A 15,522-nucleotide genomic window follows, 5' to 3' on the forward strand; every position below is an offset into this window, starting at 1 on the left:
TGGGGGGAAATATCTTACTAGCTTACATAGTTCCATTCCAAAAAGGTATCAGCCATGCATACGTACGTATAGCAGGTCGATCTATATAGTTACACCAACCGTGTGCATATACGTATTTACAAAATCCTTCCTTATACAAAAAAGAAAAACACCATGACCGCACCTCAATCAAAAAAGGAACACTGTATATGATCGATTGATCTACAATACCAAAACGTGCAGATACTAAATCGACGACGAGTATTACGTACTGAGGAAATCTCTGATTGTGGATTCCTACGTATTTATTAGAACATACGCCTAACTGGGAGGCGACGACTACGCAGCTGATGGCGCCGGGAAGGACTTGACGGCGACGACCTCGGCGAGGGCAGCACGCAGCGGGTCGGCGGCCTCGTCGGCGGCAGGCTTGTAGTTGAGGCTCTCGTCGTCGTAGATGGCCCACCACTTCTTGACCAGCATCTTGATGTCGTCCCTGTCCATGTTGGCCTCCTCGCCGGTGTACCTCCACGGCTTGGAACCCTGCCATGGAAGCATCGATCATGATGATCAGGCGAGACATTTAAATTAAGCTTTGCATGTGTAAGGACGATGACAAAGACCAAAGCAACGTACCGCGGCGCAGTAGTGGACGACCTTGACCTTGTGGAGCTGGATGTTCTCGGGGTGCCTCCAGAGCATGGCGAGCACGAGGTTGTACACCGGCGGGATGGGCTTGTACACGTCCCTGAAGAACATGTTAAGAAAGTCCTGCTCGGCGAAGGGGGTGGGGTCGGTGACGACAAGCTTGTCGAGCAGGGCCTTGGCGGTGGCCATGCTGGGCTCGTGCATGAACATGCCGGCGTTGAAGTAGAGCGGCGGCGGGGGCACGCCGAGGTCGCGCTCCGGCCAGACCACCCGGTCCGGGCACTGCTGGCAGTAGCCGATCTCGTACTGCGGGGTGTGGCTCCACGTCTTCTCGCAGAAGCAGTCCATGACGGCATAGAAGCTGCCCATCTCCAGGTCAAAGAGGTGGTCTATGTTGTCGTACAACTGGATGTCCGCGTCCAGGTACACCATCCGCTCGTACTCCACGAACTGTACGTACACCAAATACATAATCGTCGTCAAGATCAACATCAATCGATCCAAGATGCGGAGGTTAGTTAGTAGGTGTTGCACGTACCTCCCAGATGCGGAGCTTGGAGTAGTTGATGACGTAGTAGGCCATGGCGAACTGGGTCTGGCTCTCCGGCGGGTACACGGGCACGATCTCGCGGACGACGCAGCCCTGGGCGAGCAGCTTCTGGCGGTGGTCCTCGGGGACGTCAGGGAGCACGGCCACCACGAGCGGGTAGGCCGACTTGACGGCGCGGAGGCCCTTGGCCAGGCCCACCACGCCCTTCCAGTAGTCGCCGGAGCCGGCGAGGAAGGTCACGTACGCTGCCTTCTTCGGCTCGTCCTCGGCGATCCGCTTGAGCATGGGAGCCATTGCTCGCTCGGTCTCTCTTGTCTTGCTTCGAAGGATGGGTGAGAATTGAGATGTGTTTGCTGTGTGCTGTGGACTTGCGCTTGTTTGATGGATGCTTGGTGGTGGTGCCTGCTGGTGTTTATATAGGCAACGGGGCGTGGGTGGGTCGGAATGGAAAGCGTAAAAAAAGGAGCCTCGATCGGAATGTCTGAGAAGGACTTTATCACCCGTTCATTTCGTTTTTACCCCTGGGTGGATTTTTTCAGAAGATCTCCCTAATTGTAGATACTATATCATGCTTTATCTGGGACGTACATGTTGTATGGTAACTCACGATCTTAATTAGAGAGGGTAAGCAGTGATTTTGGGCGTGATATTAAATCACCGTCCATTTTTTACCGTGTTGTATGATTTGTCAACGGATGGCATATTCTGTTTTGACTCTGGTATATGCTACTACTACTACTAGTCTATTAAGTGGCAAGAGATAATGAAGCGGTTTATACTATCATCCAATCCGGATAGTGTTCACCGACCCATTCCAGATTTCCATTCCAATTGGAGCAGGAGCCCGGGAGGTATGTCGTCGATCGGTTTCAGGAAGGGTGAAATTTCCTGGTGGAGTGCAGTCTAGCTACTCCAACCGACCTCGCGATGGAGACGCGTCCGGTGAAATCTACACCGTATTTATTTCTTCCCACGCCTTCATGTGCTGTCAAATCAGCCTGCATCCATCGCAATAAAATGTCTCCGCGACAGCCGGGTGATGGACGTAACCTTGGCCGGTCGAGCTAGCCTTCAGGCCTGGTCCATGCACAGGAAACCATGTGGATGGAGGCATCGACGGACGGCGAGATAATTAATCAGCACATGCCGCGGTCAAATGAACCAAGGACATGGTGCGTTATCAGGTTATTAAGGATAATGTAACCATGATCAAATTGACCCATACTGTTATATATCCAGAGCAAGGTAGTACACGTATAGTGGTACTGGTGATGCGTACGTGTAAGTGTGTAACGATGCAAGGTGAGGAGGGTACGTAGGCATGCCCGGCCTTCGTGGAAGAAGAATCGAACCAGATCCCAGCTAACTCCTTTGGACGCACTCAACCGGCAGCTAGTGCTACGTAGTACTACTGGTCAGCTCATGGCCGGTGCGGCAGTTGGCGTCGGCACTGTTTCCCGGATAACGTACCTGATGTGCGTGACCGGTTAATTAAGAAATTAATTAACAAGTGCAACCACACCGTGAGGCCGACGCGGCAGCAAAGAGACGTGTTTGTTTTCTCCCGTCGACGCCACGTCGCCCTCCGTCGAGATGCGGTCCGTCGAGCGGTTTTTCGTCGTCATCAGTGAATGAAAGAGAGGGAAAATGGCGGGTGTCCGGCGAGCGAGATTTGGACGGCGAAAGCGCAGTCCACAACGTGCTTGGCACTTGGCAGCGAAGATGGTTTATAGCAGGTAGGTAGGCTGAGCTGAGCTCGTCTGGTTTGTTCGTTGGTTCCTTTGCACGGGCAGCTGACAGCTCTCTCGTCGCCGGTCGCCTATGGGTATAGATCGTGGGCGTGGCCGGGGCGCGGCGCTTGCGCGTGTGCCGCCCTATCCATGGAGGTGGAGGTTTTTTTTCTTTTTTGGAGAATCATGGAGGTGGAGGTGGAGGTGGATATGTTATTCATACCGATCGACCATTTGGAGACGAGCGATACCGCGCGCGTTGTGGTTCAGTTCGCGCGTCCAGTACTGGCCCGGCCCAGCCCATCTTTCCTCCCCTCCGGACTGACAGGCCTGGCCCGCCTAGAGAGATATACAGGCCCACTGCTCACACTCTGACACTTATACATAAACTCGCTATACTGGATGATAACGCAGGAACGCCAGATTTCCCAGCTCAACCTATCCAACTTTCCGTTGGTGAAGCGTGAGCAAGAGAAACCTCAGGAAGCTCCTCCACACACAACAGCCATCAGCCATCTGCGATTGATCTGGGAACAAAGCTGCCGTGTGACCCATACACAAAGCAAATGGGGTCAAGACACTGAATGAAAACAGGAGGTACATGGAATTGCAAATACCCCTAAACATCGGTCCGACAGGCCCAGCATCAACAGCTTCTGAGATGCAGCAGCATGTTCTTCGTGGATCTGGTGCGCCGTGAAACGTCAATCGACTCCTAAATCCTGCAAAGATGTCGTTTTCTTGATTTTTAACGTTTTTACACACAATGGAAAAACAAAACACTCATCACACTATTTACTGTGTATACCTTTGGGAAGAATGGCTTGATGGCTGGCTGCACCAGTTTCCGCAAACTATTACTAGTACTGCCCGGTGCTTGATTTTGCTGGCTGGAGACTTCATCAGATTGGCTTGAAGAAGCTTCCGCCAGCGCTGACTAACCGGTGCAGGACAAGCCCGTGGGCCGTGGCCACCCTGTATTCAATGTCAATACCAAACAGTTTCTTACTAGTTTTGGAGGCTAGGGTAGACCTGTTGGTATTCGACGACATGTAACTCAGATGATTGTCTGCACTGGGACTTCGAACTAGCTGCATTACTTGTCTCCAGGGGCTCACACACCATGACCATCTTGTCCTCACCAAGCTTTCCGGAAGCACCGCATGTAGAGCTTGAGAAATTAGCATGCTGCATTTGATGCGCTAGAACTACATACTGGCTCTTCTTCTGTTCTAGGACTAGTTGATGGACCTTTCAGATCAACACATTTATTCTGCACTTCGGATATCCCGCTGGGCGCTGGTTTGCCAAGGTCCTGGGCTCCTGGCAGGCATCGAAGCCGCAATCGCTGTTGGCATCGATAACTGATCCAGATAATTCTGTGCTTTTACTGAATGAAGTCCATCTTCTTCTGCTGCATAGAAATAGATTGGCAAAGACTACATCATACTGTCTCCACTGCTACACTGCAGCTGGTTCTCTTGCAACAAGAGCATTTAGCTCCTCCATACTGTACTGGTGCCACACAGATTCTCTGTCCATTTCACATGAACCTGTAATATTTTCATGGTTTAAGCAAGCAAAATGGTTTGGCGAGCATTGGCAACTGACAGCAGATAAATGAAGATAATAAAAGCATGAAAGCATTCGCGGTTCACTCAATGGTGAATCATAATCCTGATTCATCTTCTTACATTGCAAAAGAGCATTCGCCTCCCTGGCTGCACATTCCATTTTAATTCTTGTCTAAAACATTGGAACCAAACGTGTAGTTAATTTCTTTGAGAGAGAACTGACAAATAATAAAGGCCAGAATGAAGTACCTTAATTGCACTTGTGAGCACTCCATTTTTTCCACAGGTATCCAGCCATATATATGTTCCTTCTGACCACTCTTGCAGTTGTGAAGGTTCATCCATGTATGAGAGCTGCTTGTGCATTTGTGAGCAATAATTTGTCAAGTGATATTGATGTCTTGCGTCGCTGATCTTTGTAAGCTCAACAGCACATTGTCCATGGGCAGCCAGTCCAGGGGAGCGACATTTACAGCGTCTGCAAAGTTGAAGCCACAGATGAACCCAGAATGGTAAGCTCATGGTAATGTCAGAACAAACTCGCCTGAATTCTGAACAACACAGTAAACAGGAATTCCTTCTGATTTTAGAACAGAAGGCGATAAACTGTGTTACCTGTACAGATGAATTCAGAATGAAAATGGATGAAGGTGCAAATATATTTGCATAATGCAGGAGGGTAATGATTCTTCATGTTTGACGAATATGATGCATGTTGGCGGAAATTAGCAACAAGACAGCTCTAATAGTATGTCCGACTAATAATCTAAACTACAAAAAAATAGATAAAGAAAAAAGCAGGCAAAGATACAGTAGAAATTAAGATTCAGGGAATGAAACAACACAGTAGAAATTAAGATTCAGGGAGAAAACCCTGACTGATTAGATTCATTTGTATGTTTATGGGATGATGCTGTACAACAGACACAACGTCGATTGGCTGTCAAACATGAAGTTCTGACCACTCTTGCAGTTGTGAAGGTTCATCCAAATCTGTCTGTGAGCTGCTTGTGCAGTTGTAGCCTTGTAGGTAATAACTTGTCATGTGATATCTACGTCTTGCGCCGCTGATCTCTGATCTCTGGCATTGTCCATGGGGCAGCCAGTCCAATGGAGCGACATTTACAGCCTCTGCAAAGTTGAAGCCACAGTTGAACCCAGAATGGGAAGCTCGTGGTAATGTCAGAACGAACTAGCCTGGATTCTCAACAACACAGTAAACAGGAATTCCTTCTCATTTCAGAACAGAAGGAGATAACTGTGTAACCTGTACAGAGAAATTCAGAATGAACATGGATGAAGGTGCAAATATATTTGCATAATGCAGGAGGAGAATGATTCCTCATGTTAACAATTATGCTGCATGTCCGCAGAGATTAGCAATAAGACAGCTCTACCAAAATAGTTTATCTGACTAATAATCTAAAAATCCCTAAAAAATATGATAAAAAAGGCAGGCAAAGATACATGAGCGTTGCAAAATTAACAAAAAATATTAAGGAACATGAAACAACACAGTAGAAAATTAAGATTCATGGGGAAAACCCTGACTGATGTGATTCATTTGTATGTTTATGGGATGATACTTTACAACAGATACAACATCGATTGGCTGTCAACACTACCGCAAAACTCTCCTTGTCAGCACTCAGCAGGCACTGCAGGTCTATTCCAGTATCAAAACTGAGACGTAAAAAAAAGGCAAAATTCTCAACCTCCACAGGGAAACAAAATCTGATTTTGAATTCTACATTGTTTCAGTGCCGGAGATGAAGACAAGCATAGATTGAGAAATCTTCAAACGTCTGGCATCATCTGGTCCCAGGATCTCAACAGTTTTGAAAGTGCCACGACATGACAGGCCAGAAGGCTTGCACCTTTGTCACCTAAGTGATGCTTAGCTCCTCTTGCCTTTTGACTCAACCCCAACTGTCTGTCCTGGGTTCCTCGAGAAAGCGCCATATGATCATGATGTGGCCTGCAGGTGGTGGTGTCCGGAGAGCAGCACTCTTTCCACTCAGAAATATGCTAGCCCATCGTGTACAGAAACTCATTGACTGACACTAGGGTTCCGCGTGATTCATTTTATTTCTCGCAGCCCATCAGCAGCAGAGGAAAGTACACAACTACGCCATCATTTGCTCACTCGGTAGCTGAAGGATCTGTATCACGACCACCATCAGCAAGTCCTCCTGAATCAGCTCCAGTTGGATAGCTCTCCAACGTCTTTTGCACATGAAAAACAAATGGCCCCATCTTCGAAAAACATGTTGCATACCACACATCTAATGTGATGCAATAGGCGACTGCTATGACAAAATGACCACAGGAATGATGGACTTTCGATCGGCAAATATAGTTTCCAATCCTCTTCCAAACATCCTCTTCCCAGGCCCTTCCTCTAGTACTGCCACCATGTTATATGTACAACGGTAAGCAACTCTACTGAATGCCCCAAAGGTACCTGTCATTGGAGGATATAAGACTATTTTCTCAAGACACTTCATTTTCACACTCTTCACTCTTGAAGTATTCACTATTCAGATCCAGGAGCCCTTAGGGATATAGATGAAATCATTGCAACTGCCTACAGAACTGAATATAGCCTGTTCACGTGCAGAGAAGTTTGTATCATGGAAAGTCAGAAAGAAGCTCTTGTTCCTGCCCTGCAATCATACTTTGCATTCAGAACAAAAAGATATGGAAGAATAAACAGTCAAGTGGACTAAGAACATGGAAATGCAAGATGTCAGTCAGTTCATTTGGTACAGGCGGCAAAAATAGGGACAAATTGACAGCAGTTACATGCAATGCAGAAGTACTGTCTATTCAGTTCGCATCGTGATATGTTAAGTGCAGCTTCAAGTAGCTAAACTACAATGATCATGAAACACTGGAGTGTGGATCCAAACTATAGCATAGGAGTTATATATAGCACATATGTGATGCACCTGATCCATGTTTAAAGCTTCAGACTTATATTCTTCTAAACCTAGCTGCTAATAACATATGTGATACACCTGATGTTGCAACTTCCACAACAGAAAATCTAGGTATTAATAGAAGTAATTTGTTTTGTTATATAGTGATGAGGTATTTAGATCTACAACTTGATGGTTTTATGGTGGAAATGTTGTCTTTCACTTTATTCAATTGAAGTTGAATGAAAAGTAGTGCCAGAAGTCATGTGCACCTCAGGATTATATTGTATGCTGAAGGTAGCAGCCTTGCAGATTTTCTCATAAAAAAGTTGAGAACTCAGGACCAACATTAAACATGTTGTAGATGCATTGGAGACGACACCTGTGATTTTTAGAGAAGTGTTATACAGTATATTGGACAAATATGCATGTACGAGAGATACGAAAAAATTAGGCATGAACCAACTTAAATCAAACAAGAATTTATAAAGTCCTCACTACCTTACATTGCTTTTGGCAATGTTTATCAGGTGTATGTCTTCAGCTAGAATCTGAAAAGATTCTTAGCTATTATAACAAGGATTATATTGGCTCTCCAGGTCTAAAATAAATGTTAGACAGTCCACTTGTTCAACAGGATTACCTTTGCTTCACAATTACTCCCTCCGTTCCAAAATAAGTGCTGTGATTATAGTTCAAATTTGTACTACAACCACAACACTTATTTTGAAACAGAGGTTGTAAATGTCTGCTGTTTACATCTCAAAGGCTAGCACAATGCCCATAAATCAGAAGGTCAAAAGGAGGATTACCTTGTCCATTGCTACTTTCACGTGTCTGCCGTGGTCTGGACGTCTGGTCCAGCTATGCATAAAGGGAGGAGGGCATCCATGTTGTGTGTAACTGCAAAGTGACGAGCTTAGAACCAACTATTGAAGCTCTGGAGGTAGGTGCACGGAGGTGGCAGAGGCAGGACAACTTCTAGTAGCTAAACCTCTCCAAGAATTTGGCTGCTACTTGTTCTTCAATTTAAGCACACTTATCAACCTTTCAGAAACTTCTCTGTCGAGAATGATTCCATTTTCCATCATATATTCCCATACCTCATAAGCTAGTGTAGATCTTCCCTCGTCCAGGAGGCCGTTGATCAAATACTTGAATGTCAAGCTATCTGGTTCTACTCCCTGTGTCCTCATATCCTTGAAGAGATCAAGGGCTTCCATTGCTCTTGAGTTTTTTCCAAGCCAATATATGAGTGTATTATAAGTAACAGTGTCAGGTAAGATTTCCTTCTGAATCATATGCGAGAATATTTTCTGAGCACGTTTGAGATCACCAACCTTGCACAGGTGATGAAGCATTATATTGTACAGATTAACATTAGGGTCAATCTGAGCCTTCAGCATCTGCTCAAAAAGTTCTTCAGCTATATTATAGTATCCTACACTGGAAAGACCATTGATCAGAGTCCCATATGTCACAGCATCAGCTTGCATTCCCTTATAATCCATTTCCTTGAACAGCTCCAGTGCAGATTTTACCTTTTTGGCCTTGCAAAATGCATCAATCAATATGTTACAGGATACAATATCACAGAACCCACCAACTTCCATATGATCAGAAACAAAAGCAAATGCCTTGTCCAGTTGATGAGTTTTGCAGAGCCCTTTCAACAGCTGATTATAGCTGTATCGGTCAGGATTTACACCGCTTGTTTCCATCTTTGTTATCAATTTTTCAGCTTTCTCTATCATACCTATAGTGCAGTAATGATTCAAGAGGATATTATATGTAACAACATCTGGCTCACATCCGTTTGTCCGCATGAATGATATGATGGTGTAGGCTTTATCAATGCTCCCAGCTCTCCAGAAGCCACTTATTAGGGCGTTGTATATTGAGACACTCAGTTCTATGTTCAGACTTAACATCCTTGATGCCAGTTCAAAAGCCTCTTCAACCTTGCTATTCTTGCACAGCCCAAAGATCAGTGCACCACAGGCAACAACATCTGGTTTAAGGCCCATCTTCACCATTTCTTCCCAAAGTCCAACTGCTTCTGAGAACCTCTTATTGTTACATAAGCAGCCAACAACTGTTGTATAAGTCACAACATCTGGGCTGGTTCCTTTCCCCCGCATCTTCTCTACCATCTGCAGTGCATCATGTAACCTGTTCTGTTTACACAAATAATCGATGTATATATTACAAGCCCAAATATCTGGAGAACAGCCAAATCTATCCATGTCAGCCAGAAGCTCCTCTACAAGCTCAATCCTACTTGATTGACACAATGCAGAGATCCACCTTGAGTAAGTGAATGGAGTCAGACAAAAACCTTTCGAGAGCGCCATGCCATAATACTTCTCCACTAAATCAAAGCAACAGTTCTTAATTAGAACACCTATGTACCTATTGTAGTCGATACCAAACTCACGGCAACCTGACATGACCATCTCATCAAATGTCTCTATGACCGAATCAAACTTGCCAGCTCGGACATAGCCAGACAAAAGGATCCGATATAGTGATCGATGCAGTGCCACCCCTTGGCTCCTCACTGTCCCCAGGAACTCCGACAACAGAGCAAAATTTTCATCTACAAACAGCAAGCTCACAATGTACGCTATTGCAAACTGGCTATGATCGAATCCCGGACGGGACTCTGCCCACAAGTAAAACCGCACCGCTGTCTCTGAGTCCGACAAGCCACGGACCACCAAGTTGACAACAAAAGGATCCAGCTCGACGTCAAGCCTCTCCAGCTCCACCGACTCCGAACATGTACCGGATTCAAGTGCCCGCAAGATGACACGGCTGATGTCCATCCGGACTGGGCGGAAAAGATCTGACAGCCGGCAGAGAGAAGTCGCAGTGGCATCATCGCTACCGCCACTGAATCGTGCCCGCCTCGATGAGAGTATCCAAGAAACGGTGTGGAGAATGCAGAGCCTGCTGATATTAGACAACCCAGATGGTCGTCTGGCCAAGAACATAACAGAACTCCCTCAGGGAACTTACGTCGAACACCTTGTGCGCCACTGGCTGGCGGCGACGCAGACGAAAGGACGCCGGATGCGGCGCCACCGCGGTGGCCGGAGTGGATGTGCCGCGAATCCGCGCGCCGGGAAGGAGCGCGGGGTACCGAGCCAAGGAGGATGCGCCGCCGAGAGCGCCGGCTCGGCGCCGGCAGCCTCGAGCTGGATTAGATGCCCGGCCTCTGCTTGGTACGGAGGGATGCGGAGGGGGGTGCTGTGGAAGGAGGGGAGGCGGCGGGGAGCAGGGTAGTGGTGGTAAATGGTGAGCAGTGGGTGTCCGCCGGCAAGACGGCGCGCGGCGAGGCAGTGCCTCAGTCAAGTCTGGGAGAGGAGAGGAGAGAGACGGCGGCGTCCGTGCGCGATCGAGTTTGAGGTGGAATGGAGGCGGCCCCGGCCTGTCCGTTTGTTGGAGCGCGGCCCAGTTTGTGTGCTGACCCGCCACAGGCCGTCTGTTCATTTTGTGGATCGGCACAGGGGAGCGGCTTTGTCCGAAACGGGTACCTTTTCTCACTCCCACCTTCTCTTTTTTCATTTCTGAAAAAAAACAATCTTTTTTAAACACAAAACAAACATAGATATTCACATACACGTACATACACTTAACCATATGAACGTGCACACTCACTCTATCCTTATGAGCACCTCCGAGATACCGAACCGACGCAACATCTTGAGATCGACGAAGTCACCACAGACGTCTTTGCACTCGACTGGAACGCCTCCATTCACTGAACGCACATCGCTCGAGGGTCTAAAATGAATTCGGAAAAATGCGATCGTCAGTGCTAAGTCTAGGACTTGAACTTTTTTGGGTTGATTTCATCACAAGAAACTTAACCATCTAAACAGAAACAAACACCACATCTGTGCTTTTCAAAAAAAAACACACACATGTTCTTTTTTAATTTTTGGGAAGCACAACTGTGCTTCACGCAAAAGCACAATTGTGCTTTTCATTCTTTAAGAATCACAACTATGCTTTTTTCACATGGTGTACTTCACGTGAGAAAAAAAATATTTTATAAAACCTAGCAAAAAACACGAAAAACGCAGGCAATGTTTTTGTTCTTGCGGGATGCGCCACTGGAATGCCCCCGGGCGGTCCATTAGGTAGACCCTCCAGAAGGGTGCCCACTAAATGGAAAAAGTCCAAACAAACCATATACTTGTAAACGAAAGCTAAATTGAACCCTGACATTTAATGCCGGAAATTGGCACATGAGACTCTGTGATCTCGGTCCTATTTTTAACCTTGAGGGTGCTTCCAAATCGGGATTATTGACGTGGCAAATCAAAACCAAGATTGTTTGTTGCGTCTGAGGAAGGGGTGCATGGCGAGATTTTGTGCCGGCCCAATTCAAAAAATATTCAGGAACTTCAAAAAACTGTTCTTGTACTTTCTAAATTGTTCGCGTTCTAAAAAAATGTTTATGTTTTTGAAAACATGTGCACAAATTTCAAAAAGTTACTTCTAAAATATTCAAATATTCAAAAAAATATTCTGGAGTTTTAAAAATGTTCATCATTTAAAAACAATGTCCAGAAGTTAATATTTTAATATTTTATAACTTTTGTCACAATTTTAAAAATGTTTTGTATTTTTAGAAAATGTTTGGAATTTTCAAATTTGTTTGCATTTATAAAAAGTTCGTGATTAAAAAAATTGTTCGCATTTGTTAAAAAAATGTGCAGAATTCCATAAAGTTCTTCACATGTTTCTAAAAGTATTTGGATTTCCATAAAATTGTGTCCCATTTTCCAAAAATGTTTTTGGAATTTCGTAAATTATTTGCATTTAAAAAAATGGTCTGCATTTCAAAATTGTTCACAGTTTTTAAAAGTAATGTTTCGATTTTTTGTAAAATTGTATTCATATATGAAGTTATTGTTTGTACTTAAATACATAACGCTGTCTATCATCACTAGGAATCTTCAAGGCGAGTGGCTAGCTTTGCATGCTGCAAGTGCGAGGTCCCGATTTAAAGTCCTCTCAAGCTTACCGTTTTTCAAGTATTTTTTGTCACTCGTTATAGAAGACAAGTGGCTTCATGTAGTTTCAAAAATATTTATTGTCATTAGAAATATGTATTTGGCAACCCTGTGCCCAATTGCAAAATCGCCACACGACCTGATCTCCGTCCGATCCGGCCTCACACGCTTCGGTCGCTGGATATGCGCGATCCCGTCGTTAGTTCCTTTTTTTTCACTTTTCTCTCCAGGTCTGGTCTCGCTCGCTCCGCCTGTGCGCCTATGCCTTTTTCCTCCTTCCTCCTGTCGGCATCGTGAGTTGCGCCAGGCCATCGGCCGGGATCCCCCGGCGTAACCTCCCCAATTGATGCTCCGCGGTGGCGCGATGGGAGACGTTGCGGGGTCGGTGCCCCAGCGCCTGCTGCAGCCGCATGCCGCCGCCTTCTGCACCTGCCAGGCAATCGTCGCCGTCGCCGTCGGCACCCACTTCGTCGGTACACCCGCATCCCCCCTCTCTTGCGTCTCTTTCTGGGTGCCACGACGGAGCTAACTCGGAGGGCGGGTTCAGTGATCCGGTCTCTGCTGTTGATCTGGGTATGACGGCGCCTGAATCGTTTACTGAATGTGGCAACAGAACCTTTACACATGTGTACATAGGTTGAATGAACTAACAGAAACCGAGAATTGTCACATTATTATTGATCTGATTACTGGTCCTAGCATTATTAGCTCAAAAGTCTCTTGCGCCTAAGATGACGGAGTGGTTTTTTGATAGTAAGTTGTTAGTTGGATGTAATTCTATCATGTGTAGCCGGAAGTATATATTTCAAAGTCCAACCAACCTTTTGCATATTTTTCTTACTGGGCTAAATGCCATTTTCTATCTCAACGTTGGTTCTTAGTTTTGTTCACCTCCACGATGAAACACTCCAGGCTGGGGTGATTAAGGAGGCTAAAACAATACCGTCATTCAGTAGGACAGGATGATCCAACCGTTGAAGGAGAAGGATTGTGATGGCTGAAACATATAGCAAGTAAATGTAAAAAAAATTAAAAAATCAAACAATACTATAGTTCATTCAGTAACCTTCTCCTTGAATTAATGGCAAAAGCAGCATATAAGGTCTTTAGTCAGAAGGAAGAAACGAGGTGGTGTAACCTGATAACGTGGACAGCTACTAGTACTATTCTGTAACACCCCGCATGTAATTTGCCATATTCGTAACTCCGACTCTTGCCATTTCGGCTATGTGATATATTTTCCCTCCGTTGTCGGGTTTTGTCTTTCGTTTTGTATTTTGTCATGTCATGCATTTTTATATCATATTATCATGTGCATTGCATTCGCATACGTGTTCGTCTCATGCATTCGAGCATTTTCCCCGTTGTCCGTTTTCCAATCCGGCGCTCCTATCTCCTCCGGTGCACCCCTCTTGTTTTCTTTCGTGTGCGTGTGTCAAACTTTCTCGGAATGGACCGAGGCTTGTCAAGTGGTCTTAATATACCACCCGGAGACTACCGGTCAAGTTTCGTTCCATTCGGAGGTCGTTTGGTACTCCAACGGTTAACCGGGCATCCGCAAAGTCCATTTGAGTGTCCAGCAAAACCCCCCTCCAAAACCAGCCCAAAACCCACCAAACTCTCTTCCATGCTCTAGGTCGTTCGATCACGATCGTGTGGGCGAAAACCGCACCTCATTTGGAGCCTCCTAGCTCCCTCTACCTACTTATAAGTGGGCATCCCGAAAAACGAAATCGCAGTCTCCCGAAACCCTAATTTCCCCTTTCCGCGGGCGGACGCGTCCAGCGCCCGCCGGACAAACGCGCCGCCGCTCCCGGCCAGTGGCGTCGCGCCACGTCACCCCGCCGCCGATCCCGTCGCGCCAGGCCCGCCGGGCCCGGATCGGGCCCGCCGGCCCATCCCGCCGCCGCGCGCCCGCGCCCGCGCGTGCTGCCGCCGCCGCCGGCCGCCGACCCGCCGGTCTCCTCGCCGCCGCCGCCGCCCTCGGGTGCGCCCCCGCCGGCCGTGCTCGCCTCCGCCGTCCGCCGCTCCGGGCACCGCCCCCGCCGGCGACCCCCGCCTCCGGCGCCGCCTCCCTCCCCGTCGGCCTCCGGTCCCCCTCGCCGCCGGCGCCGCCCCGCCGGTCCCTGCCTCGCCGTCGCCGTCTGCCCTCGCCGACGGGCTCGGGCTCGAGCTCCTGTGGCGATCCGATCTGGATACGAACGTGCGTTGACTTTTCTCCTCGCCTCTTTTTTTTCCAAGTCCCAGAAATCTTCAGCATGTGCTCCTGTTCGAGATGGGATAACTTCTTGTATGTAGCTCCGATTTGCGCGTATAATATGTCAAATTGTTCGTCTCGTGATGCTCTTCATTTTGTTCAATTGCACTATTTTCATTAAAGGTCATCTTGATGCCCAAATCTTCGTTGGAAGAGGGCTAGTTGCTGTTATTCTCTGGTTCTTATCAGAACTTGGAGATTTGTCATTTTTGTATCATTTAATCTGTGCATCTTTTGAGCATGAGCTCTACATGTGTTTTGAAGTATGCCATGCCATCTTTCCAGTGGTATAGTCCATGTATTTTTGTGATCTCTGTGGTGACTAGCACAAGCATGCAAAGTAGGCCCCGTAATATTTCTGATTTCAGGGACTTAGTGATTTCTCTAAGTCTTTGTCTGCTGTAATTTTGTTGCCATGTAAACTTGATGCTACAGAGAGATCCATGCATATTTTGGAGATGTTTAGTAAGGATTTTTTGTAGATATAGTTGTAATAGATTTATTCCTGCAATTTTTTGCAATTTTAGAGTGCCATAGCATGACTCAATCTTGCTCTACTTTTGCTATAAAATATTTCTGGCAGATTCTTAACATGAGATGCATTTTTGCCAAGCTTATTGTAGTTGATCCATACATGCTATGCAATTGTTCTTGCCATGGATAGCTTCATAAACATGCCATCTTGCTGTAGGTATGCTTGGTTTGTCATGCATTGCTCTGTAGTGAGTGCATCAAGCTCACAAAGAGGCCTACATATTTATATTTCTGCCATGCTCTGTTTTTCTGCTAAGTCTGAAACCTGATAACGAAACTTGCTATGTTTACATGTTTGCCAT

General features: G+C 46.5%; 2 protein-coding genes and 1 pseudogene across 4 annotated transcripts; all 3 read right to left on the reverse strand.

Moving 5' to 3' along the window:
- On the reverse strand, positions 1-1,603 carry LOC109766575 (galactinol synthase 2). Its single transcript, XM_020325359.4, has 3 exons — positions 1,166-1,603; positions 616-1,077; positions 1-522 (listed from the first exon to the last, which is right to left on the reverse strand). Exons 1-3 carry the CDS (start codon positions 1,469-1,471, stop codon positions 319-321), a joined length of 972 nt encoding a protein of 323 aa, XP_020180948.1. The 5' UTR covers positions 1,472-1,603; the 3' UTR covers positions 1-318.
- A 1,619-nt stretch (positions 1,604-3,222) lies between these two features.
- Positions 3,223-4,753, reverse strand: LOC141041525 (lysine-specific demethylase JMJ14-like; annotated as a pseudogene).
- A 389-nt stretch (positions 4,754-5,142) lies between these two features.
- On the reverse strand, positions 5,143-10,779 carry LOC109766574 (uncharacterized). Of its 3 annotated transcripts, XM_073507942.1 has the most exons (4): positions 8,215-10,661; positions 7,675-7,784; positions 6,197-7,147; positions 5,143-5,748 (listed from the first exon to the last, which is right to left on the reverse strand). In XM_073507942.1, exon 1 carries the CDS (start codon positions 10,396-10,398, stop codon positions 8,416-8,418), a length of 1,983 nt encoding a protein of 660 aa, XP_073364043.1. In that variant the 5' UTR covers positions 10,399-10,661; the 3' UTR covers positions 5,143-5,748; positions 6,197-7,147; positions 7,675-7,784; positions 8,215-8,415. The 3 variants fall into 3 exon arrangements, with proteins under 3 accessions (XP_073364043.1, XP_020180946.1, XP_073364044.1); XM_020325357.4 differs by lacking the exon at positions 5,143-5,748 and having other exon boundaries at positions 6,007-7,147; positions 8,215-10,779; XM_073507943.1 differs by lacking the exons at positions 5,143-5,748; positions 6,197-7,147; positions 7,675-7,784 and having other exon boundaries at positions 8,356-8,629; positions 8,743-10,661.
- Between the last annotated feature and the right edge of the window lie 4,743 nt (positions 10,780-15,522).

Source organism: Aegilops tauschii, chromosome 2 (assembly GCF_002575655.3).
Source record: "Aegilops tauschii subsp. strangulata cultivar AL8/78 chromosome 2, Aet v6.0, whole genome shotgun sequence".
NCBI classification, from domain to species: Eukaryota; Viridiplantae; Streptophyta; class Magnoliopsida; order Poales; family Poaceae; genus Aegilops; species Aegilops tauschii.

Coding starts and splice junctions, on each gene's coding strand:
- LOC109766574 (XM_073507942.1), bottom strand. CDS start 10,398: ATGTTCTTGGCCAGACGACCATCTGGGTTGTCTAATATCAGCAGGCTC.
- LOC109766575 (XM_020325359.4), bottom strand. CDS start 1,471: ATGGCTCCCATGCTCAAGCGGATCGCCGAGGACGAGCCGAAGAAGGCA. Junction 1,078..1,165: donor CCAAGCTCCGCATCTGGGAG/GTACGTGCAACA, acceptor GTGTACGTACAG/TTCGTGGAGTACGAGCGGAT. Junction 523..615: donor TCGTCCACTACTGCGCCGCG/GTACGTTGCTTT, acceptor CTTCCATGGCAG/GGTTCCAAGCCGTGGAGGTA.